This window comes from Populus trichocarpa, chromosome 2, assembly GCF_000002775.5.
Source record: "Populus trichocarpa isolate Nisqually-1 chromosome 2, P.trichocarpa_v4.1, whole genome shotgun sequence".
Taxonomy (NCBI): Eukaryota; Viridiplantae; Streptophyta; class Magnoliopsida; order Malpighiales; family Salicaceae; genus Populus; species Populus trichocarpa.
The window spans coordinates 9,018,581-9,028,861 of NC_037286.2; the positions used below are offsets into that span (position 1 = coordinate 9,018,581).

Below are 10,281 nucleotides of genomic sequence, written 5' to 3' on the forward strand. Positions count from 1 at the left end.
CGCATCAAGTGGTCAAAATAGATTTGATCTAGCCCTGGCAACCTCCTGATAATAATCACTGCCATAATTGTTAAGCCTTCTCTTCACCACTCTATGCAAATAGCTAGAATGCACCCAATCAAGTCAAGGAGATGAACCGACCTTGAAAGAAAAGGGTCCTTTTACTCGAATGTTGGCAGCTGAAACTTTCCTTGCCATCGCCAGCATTGAAGTGTCAGCAGCTGTGAATATACCTAAACAAATGTACATGTTTGCTGCAAGACTATGCTCTTATTTTGACCGTTGATACATCAGATGGCTAGATTGTGAATAAAGAAGCCCTTTACATAGAGGGCAAGAAACTAGGAGGCGAATACGGTAAGCCTGACATTGGTTCAAATCTAGATACTTTTGCCTCGACACCAGCAGAGTTGGCAGCTGGTGAGGGATACTAATATGCCAGGAAGAGCCCCGAGTGCTGCTTTGCCAGTATTGACTGCACAGTCACGCCTCTTGAACCTCTTAGAAAAGAAAAGAAAAATCTTCACACATGAAATGATATCTCCAGAGACGTCAACCTAATCTGCACGTATCTTTGGTTTGAATGGAGATCGTCCAAGAAAAAAAATGGTTAATTAGTTACTGTGTAGCTCTATTTTCCCTTCACATGTTTTCAATGGTAAGAAGGTTTATTATCACAGCAGCTGCAGGAAAAGGTGAATATGTTTCAAACTCAGTAAGCATCAGAACAACCAAATGAGGATAAAAGAACCTTTTCCCTGCTGGATATGTATGGTTACAGAACTAACATAAAGTACCTTCACCAGAAAAGCCATAACAATCCAACGCTATTATCATTATAGGAAATGAAATGACTTGGGAAAATGCAGTTTACAGACACGAAAATCTATTCCATCAAAGTATAATCAAACATAGAAATTCCTTTTGATTCCCATAGACAATGTCTTGGGTTTCATGACCCCTCTCAAACTTGAATACAGCCAACAAGGCCTCAAAGAGAAATAAAGCAGGCCTCGCTTTGAGAGGCAACCCCCAAACATTCAAACAAATCCAATCACATTCGCCTTTACGCTACTTTTGTGATGGCTAACATGCGGCACTGTTACATCAAATCACACAAACAGAGATACCTCTTTCCCCCAAACTCATAAGCCCTCAATTTGCTATCACAGCCATTTCAAAGACTCAAGAAAGCATCCCATCAAAAGGCAGGGTTGCAAGAGACATTATAAACCCAGATAGAAAAAAAAAACAAAAGAACTAAAAAATTTTGGCAAAAAAAATAAAAATGAACATGTGAGTAAGCATATGAGCCAAATGTTGTACAAGCAGTCTTCAAGACCTTTCTCCTGGCCTCTATTCTTTTTCCCACCTTGTGGCATTGGCCTGCTAACACTATGAGCTTTTACTCTATGTAACCCAAAGCGTTGCCTTATCTACTTTTCCTTTCTCTGTTTCTCCTTTCTTTGGTTGCTCCTTAAGGAGACATTTTCAATCAACTCCAAATTACATATCCATAGGGTGGAGGATCATTAAGAAAACTCGTATCACAGACAATCTTTTTCTCTATCCAAGTGTTTTCATCAAGCTGCCCTTAATTCTTATCAGGATCATCGAATGTAAGCCGTCTTCTCTTGATGCCATTTATCGAAGAATTCCTACTAGCTGAACTTACATTAGCTGTTGATCGAAGGTTTTCCACATCTAATTGCTGCAGTAGATTGTAACATCGAAACACATCTTCCTGCGACACAAAAAGGCAAAGAAGAAGTCCAAGGTTAAAGGATTAATCTAACTATATGAAGAAAACATATTATTTTTTTGTTTAGAAAACGTGAACAAATTAATTACTCACAATATTAAGAAATCCTGGATAAGCAACGGAATTCATCTGGGTCTCCAATGTGGTTCTTGTTAAGCTGTTATTTATTACCACTAATGAGGCAGCCGCTGCTATAACAGAAGGTCGATGGCTCATCAAATGTATCTCTGCATGTAGTGTAAGATACTTGGCATCAATGTAAAACAAAATAATTGAAAAGAAGTAATTAAAGGATGAACCCAAAACTAGCATTGATGTCTAATAAAATTAAGCACCTTTCATTAAAGCCAAAATGTATCGCACGGTCCTAGATATTGTTTCCCTCGGTGGAGAATCCTGCCGGGAGAATCTCATTATGAAGTAGCGAAGAAAAGCAAAAGGAGTTGTATAGTTCATTCTCCATTGCAATGTGCTCAATATTCCAAGCTCTACTCTTTTAACACTCTTACTTTCAAATATAACCCCATCTGTTTGGAACTCCGGTGAAGAGGGCACCTGTACTTCCTCCATCTTTGAGGCCAGAGAAATACATGCTACTGATATCAATTTAACTACCCAAGAATACCTTCTCTGCAATACCAAAAAACCATAAACAAACCACAAGTAAAGGAAGAAGCGCATATGTAGTTGAAACCTTCGATTCAAAAGTCTTACATCAATGGAACGACTTGAAATGAACCGATCAAAATATATCATGGACAAGTAAGCGGTATGAAAATGAAAACCAAAGGTTTTTCTTGTCTGCATCAAAAAAATATTCCATCAAAACAACGAATCAGAACAAGAAAGTGTTGATAACAATTTGAAAGGGGAAAAAAAAGGGGGATAAAGAAAGAAACACTAACTCTGAGAATCCAAGTAATAGCTTCCAAGCGAGCATTTCTAAACCAGCTATCAATAACCAAAGTGTCGTTAGCACTGAACCCACGATGAGGTTCTTGATTAGCCAACAACGCCAAATACTCTTCTTCTTCCGTATCTGGATCACCAACATAAGTCCGTGAAATATCAATGTATGTATCATCTTCATCTGCCACTGACAATTCAGCACGAAAATCTTCTTGACGAAGAAGATCATTGGGAGATAAAGATTCGCCCGCCATGTTTTACGAGAGCATGTGTGAAATTATTAACTGCTAAAAGAGAAGAAAAACAAGTTTGGAAAAGGGAGATGGAGATGAGGAGCGAAGATTTTTGGTCACTGTTTTAAGGCTTGTCTATGGAAAGAAGTCGCGGGATTGTTTCGTAACAAGTATTTTTTCTAGATTTTAATTTATCCAATTAAGAGATTGCTTGCTTTCTTTTCTTTTGTTTTATACTGTAAAAATAAAGATCAGTTTTTGGACTCGAAGTAGAAGGGTGGGTGGGGGATCTTTGTTGGATATGACGTGAATGTAGGAGCGTATGCTTCACACCCCGACGATGAGAATATGTGGGGGACGGTCACTTGTCAGGTGGGTGCCGTACAGCGGGTATTGGTACCTGGAAATTGCACATTGGTTAGGAGGGACAATCAAAAACATTTTGCATCACAGGGGCCAATATCTCTCTTTTTTAAAAAAGAAAAAAAAAAGAAAAGAAAAAAAGATGGCAATATCATCCTGATATGGCGATACAGCTGGTCCTCATGTCAGAGAGGACCAGTCAGAAAGTCATCTGTATTTAAATTACTATTAACATTAATAAAACAGTGGCTAAATTAATGCAAACAGTTGCAAAACACTCATAAAATATTATTCAATTAAAATAATATTTTATATATTTTTCTTTTTTTCTTTTAATTCAATAGTTAACAACCTAATTTTTTTATTTAATTTTATTTTTTAATATTAGATTATTTTAAAAATTATGATTTGTTTTTTTATTAGGTTATATATTAATCTCAAGGTTTTTTTTTTCTCGATTTCAATCTTTAACATTAGATATGTTGAAAGTGGGGTTTTGTAATTTTTTTTTTATAAATTCATTTCGATATCATGACCTAAATCATAAGTTTAACAGGTTAATTCGAGTTGACTCAAGTTTTTTTTGCTATTTTTTTAATTATTTTTTATTTAATTTTTATGAGATTATTCTGATTTCATGGTTGGGTCATGAATTTGACAGGTTGATCTGAGTTTTATTTATTTATTTTTTGGGTTATTTTTTAATATTAGGTTGTTTTGGAATTGAGTTTCATAATTTTTTTTAATTTATTTTTTATGAAATTATTGTAGTCTCGTGGATTTAGTTTTTTCAATCTAGTTTTTTTTTATTCTTTTCAGTTTCATCATTCAATATTAGATTATTTGAGAATTGAGTTTCATAATTTTTTTTAATTTGCTTTTTATGAAATTATTCTGGTCTCATGAATTTATTTTTTATTTCTCAATCTCAACATTCAATATTAGGTTTATTGAAAATGAAGCTTTGTAGTTTTTTTATTTACTTTTTATGAAATTATCCTAATCTTATGATCTAAGTCGCGGGTTTAAAAGGTAAGTCTGAGTTGACTTGAGTTTTTTTTTAATTGATTTTTTTCATTTCATCCTTCAACATTAAGTTGATTGAAGATGTGAATTTCATAATTTTTTTTATTTGTTTTCTATAATATTATTCTGATCTCATGACTTGAGTTGTGGGTTTGACAGGTTAACTCGGGTTGCCTCTAATATTTTTTTATATGTTTTTTTTTAAAACCTTGTCCTTCAATATTTGGTTGATTATGAATTGACCTTCATAATTTATTTTAATTTGCTTTCTATAAAGTTATCACGGTCTGATGACCCGGATTGCAGATTTGACAGATCAACTTGAATCGATCCAATATGTCGTCGTTTCAATATTTAAAAAATAAAAATAATTTTTTTATTAGAAAAAACATTAGCAATGTTTAAATATTTTTTTTACATTAAAAAAATTGATCTAATTTGTAGTACAACACAAGTAAATGATATAGTAATTAACTATAGTATAAATCAGATTTATATAAACTATCACCATGTAGAAAATTGCCCTGCACACATCGATGGGTTCATGGGATTCTATATATATATATATAAAAAATAAGATGTTTTAAATTCTTAATTAGAAATCAATTTCTCGGCATCTTTTTCTTTTAACTCTTACGTATTAAATGATTGTCAAAGCCAGTAATTTAAATGATGGCAAGTTATTAAACTGTTCAACACAACTAATTGTACCATTATTTTTTTTAAAAAAATAACACTGGATACTATAATAAAATGAAGAGTTATTCATTTTTATTTGACGTTCAGGGCATCGGCTAATGTTGATGAGATATGAAATCTATTTGAATAATCTTAGAACGAGTCCAGTGCATCGGCTAAACCTTGTTCGTAATGTGATGATAAGATTATTCAAATTTGATTTTTTAGAAATAATTTTTACGTACTCGACGAGTGCTGCCTTGTCGCTTACCTATTCTATTCGTCAAGTTGTTGAAGTTTCCTCGAGCTAATGGGAAAGAAACTCTATCACTTTCTCTCTTTATAATTTTTCATGAATCGACTCAGAAGTTTATTTTTTTTTAATTTCTAGTTTGAACCCTGTGATTATTAATATGATAATCATTGAAGACTTACATGATCGTTAACTTTAAAATTCGTGAGATTAATAAAGATACACGCAAACTGGTCCGAACACCTACGTTAAAAAAAAAAAATTCTAAACTAAAAGCTGAGAGGATAGACGCACGCATACTGTGTTGAAGACATTGACTAAACCCTCGAACGGGAAAAAGAAAAGATCCGAACTTTTAATCTCCTTTTCGCCAAAAAGATGCAGCAGAAAACAAATGGAACTTCCTTTCTTTATGTTAACTCCAAATGAAAACCCAACGAAAGATTCCAAGTTAGGTTCTTCCCAATTTTAGCGTTTTCTAAAGTGAAGTCCTCCACATTTATTAAAAGATGGCACAAGATCTAAAAGCTAATTAGCTAATTAACTATAAAAATTCTCGGTGGCAGCTCACGTTAATATAAACTATGACTTCATTATAGTATCTCTAATTACCTCTGACAATCTTTAATAGCTTCACAAAATTCCACTCTATTTCTTCAACTTTATCACATACCTCTTTTATTCTCGGCCTTGGAGACCGAGTTCGAAGGTATTTATTATTATTATCAAAATTAATTGTCCAGTGCATCTTAAAAAATGTCTCTGAGCTGGGATGGTATTAAATGTCTCTGGTCGTTCGTGTCCTATATCATGCATCCCTATGAAAGTCTCCATGGAATCTTGCTTTGTTTTTCTGATCAGTTTTTATTTTAGTACTCTGTCACCAGCTCTGCCTTGACTACTCAGCTATATATATATATATATATATATATATATATATATCCAGATTACACCGAATCATTATAAACTCAACTTAACTGATCTTCTTTCATCAGGACAAGCTTAAGAAAGATAGAATCAAGGTAAATCAAATCAGATCCAAGCTTACGGCTGGTTAATTATATATGACATGCTACAACATAGTCCCAACTAATCTAGTAATGAACAAATTAAACCTTTGCATCGAACTTGTAATATGGGGGCGGGCACAGAATATTCTTTCGAATATATGAGCATTGTGCATATTGAATGAATGCAGGTAAGCGGTCCACAAAATCTCAATACATGAAACTCAATTTTGATATCGAGCAGACCTGAAATCTAACATCAGCTACAGATAATATTGATCTTGTCATCATTCACATGCTTGGCAATATTTCCTGGCACGTACTGCGTTCCATTGCAGATTTCATTGGATGTGTGCCATCATTCATTTCAGAACTCAGCCCTTCCATCACATTGAATACGAAATTTCTTAAACACCAAAATTCATAATTTAATGTTCCTTGTGCTTTCTGTAATCACGTTGGCATTATTATGGTTTATTTTTTTAAGTGATGACCATTAAAAGTGATGATGCTAGCAATCACACGTCGATCGGTTAAAAGAAAAGGATTTTAATTGTTTATAAGCATAAAAAACACTTTTTTTTTAAAGGGACTAAGCCCTCTATGTGGCGCAGTCTATGAGAACGTCAACAATGTGTGATTACCCAAGCCTCTTGTTTAGGGGCTATGATGATGTCATTAATCTCATATCAACTAAAAAACGAGAGTTTTGGTCACTTATAAACACAAAACACACTTCTCTTCTAAAAGTGTCTTTTAAAATGATATAACCCATTTCTCATTATATGTTTCAAGTAAAACAATACTTTTTGGAGGGCCTATCATATACGGGTGTAGAATCACAGAGGATATGAGATTGGTGTCATCATCATAAAGGAATTCTGATAAATTGACTTGTTCCTTGATTATGGAACACATAGAGGTTGTCTTCCTTGGTTTTAATCAACAGAGAAGAATAGCTGATATAAGTGGGGTCGAATTGAGAAGCACTTTCTTTTCCAGCAGCAACATATCTACAGCATTGAATGACAATACAAAGGTTGTGTGTTTGTCTCATGGGTCCTTTGGCCAACTGCTTTTTACATGGAACCCGGAGTGACATTGTAGCTCGTTCTATTTGTCTGATCTCTACTTGTAAAGGAAAAGCTCAAAATCAATCCCCATTAGTTGGATCATGATCCAACTACTGGTTACGAGACACAGTTTCTGACCCTAACAAAAGAAGTTTCTCTTGGAAAAAAAAAAAGGAGATCGAGTCTGAATAAATTATAACAGAACTCCACCAGTACTTGGGAATTAACGCAATTACGTAGAATTAATTGCCAACTAAATTTGGAGTTAATTGCGTCAGTTCATCAACCTTGGCAAGAATCGGGACTAGAGGATATGATCGATCTTAAGTTGGAGAAACGAAGAAGCTGTTAAATAGGAGAAATGAAATCTAGCTTTTTATACCTAACCTATATTCTATCATGCATTTTTACTTCTTCTGTTTTTCACCATTTCATTACTGGGATCCCCGGACTGTCGACTTGAATGCCACTCCAGCTTACCCTAGATTGAAAAATACATCAATTAATGGACTCAGTGTGTGATTTCCAGCCATTTCTTTTCCACTTTTTCATGATAGTTGCCATAAAATACATGGCAATAATTTCAAAGGCTCGCATCATAACAGGATTTCTTTCTGCAAATGGGGTGGCGCCCTAGCTAGACCTGTAGATAGCATCACCGTTTGCTATTATTTGTATTTTTTTTTTTTTTTTTTTCAAAGGCTCGCATCATAACAGGATTTCTTTCTGCAAATGGGGTGGCGCCCTAGCTAGACCTGTAGATAGCATCACCGTTTGCTATTATTTTTTTTTTTGCTATTATTTGTATTTTATATACATAGGACTTGACTCATCGAGATTTGGCACACATAATTAAATATTCTTCTGTCTTCTTTGATAAAATTGACTTTTAATTTCTTAATGGCGTTTTGTAACTAATTTCTGTGTTATGTTAAAATTGGAGACAATTGAAATAAATGCTTATCCATTATATCCAACAGCATTTATGCTAAGCACCACTCATTTTTGTTAGATTCGATATAAAAAAAATCATAATTGTCAACAAAATTGATACAGTTGTTTCTATAATCAAATTTCTTTTGTTTTGCGAACCTCATAATTAATAAATTAAAAGTGATCATTTTAAATGTTATTATAGTATATATTTAAAATATATACTGGTTTAAATTCTTAAAAAAACAGTCAATAAAATTCAATTTTGTTGCAGCAAGCGAGAGACATCAGACAAGGGACCTAGTTAAGCTAGCCATCATCAATTTGCAAGCAGGTCCATTAATCTTAATTTTGTTTGTTTTTTAGTAGGATTTTATCATATTTATTTGATAAACATAGAAAGCCAGTAAAGCTTCTTTTATTTGATGGCCCCTCAAATTCCAGGTTGAATGGGAGTTGACCCAGTTAAGCCGGAAAGTGTCCATTCCCGCACCTTTAGCAAGATCGTTCTTCAAAGACGTAACAATTTCCTTGTAAAGTGAGCCCTATCAGAATTGCCACGGTGCCTATCGGAACCTTTTAAAGGGCATGCATGTTATGCCGCTCTTCTTGTAATTTTTTTTTTCTACGGAGATAATTCATTTCATCAATTAAGAAAATGAATTGGCATACTTTAAATGATTTCGGAGCCAATTAACAAGTACGTTCTAGTTGTCATAAAAATTACAATTTCAAAGAGCTTTAATTACTACATTATGAGTAATGATGAAAAAAATAAGAAAAATCCAAAATGGCCCAATTGAGTCCCTCCAAAACCCAATCAAGGCTGCTTGTTAATTGCTTAACCGGGGCCTAAACTAGAGGAGAAAAAGAAAAGGAAGATGAGGGGAGGAAGCCAGGAGCAGGCTCAAACCTAAACCAATAGTCCGAACCAAGGCTCAGATAGAAGAAGAGAGGAAGAGAAAGAAAATAGAGATGGAGGAGAAAAAAAGGGTAGCCCAATCGAGATCAAGAGGGGAAGAGGAAGAGGAAGGAAGGAGAAGAAAAGATGGGCAGCCTGATAGGCCCCACCGAGATCAAGAGAAGAAAAAGGGTTGGTGATCAAACCAAACCCTCTCCATGTTAACCTAACTTTGGTCCAATCAGGCCTCGCACGTAGCTTATAACGGCCACCTGCTCTTGCTAATAACAACTTTTCTCAATTGTCTTAGGCTAACCATTCGTCAATGGTTATCCCTAATCATGACTCCAACACTAACACTCCTAACTTGCAATGGCCACCTTCTCTTGCTAATAACAATCTCTCTCAAACTGTCTCAGGCTAATCTTTTTACCAATTGTTATCCTTAATACTTACTCTTGCACCGTAACTCCTAGCCTGCGATGACCACCCTCTCTCGCCAATAATTACCTCACTCAAAATGTACAAGGAAACCTTTCCACCAAAGGCTATCTCTAAGCCTCACTCTGCATCAACACTTCTGGTCTGACCACCCTTTTTACCAATAACTTACTCTCAAGCATCAATCTATCCCTAATTAGCAAACATGACTAAACAACTAATAACTCAATTTTGTTGGGAAGTTAGATATTTCTCATCATCAACAATTAATGACTTAGCTTTATAAAAAGTCATATATTTCTTATCATTTCTCCCTCCTTGACAATAGAGAGGGGGTCGATTGGCTTGTTATGGCATGCCTTGCGGTTAAAAATAAATAAAAAATGGTTAATGGTGTGCGTGCTCATGAACCTGACATGAGGTTCATTATATATGTCCTTGGCAATTTAAAGAGAAGGCAGAGGCTATGTGCTTGACACTTAAAGAGAGGGCAAGGGCCATATTCTCAGGACACATTTCTCCATATAATTTTGGGTGATTGCGAGCATAAAGGGAGGGGCGGGGTCTCCCTGTGAGTACCAATATGGCTAAGGTGAGTTAACAATGGGTATGGACGGTCACCTGTGGAAAGATATATGTCTGTGTGTGTATGATTAAACCATCGCCCCCACCAGCCCCTTTGTTTTTCAAACTCGATATCCA

The 10,281-nt window shown here is 34.8% G+C and overlaps 1 protein-coding gene across 1 annotated transcript; it reads right to left on the reverse strand.

Moving 5' to 3' along the window:
- Positions 1-809: 809 nt before the first annotated feature.
- LOC7472661 (cyclin-D5-2) lies at positions 810-3,139 on the reverse strand. Its single transcript, XM_002302374.4, has 6 exons — positions 2,668-3,139; positions 2,477-2,563; positions 2,098-2,392; positions 1,856-1,989; positions 1,676-1,744; positions 810-1,032 (listed from the first exon to the last, which is right to left on the reverse strand). Exons 1-6 carry the CDS (start codon positions 2,923-2,925, stop codon positions 895-897), a joined length of 981 nt encoding a protein of 326 aa, XP_002302410.3. The 5' UTR covers positions 2,926-3,139; the 3' UTR covers positions 810-894.
- Positions 3,140-10,281: the final 7,142 nt, after the last annotated feature.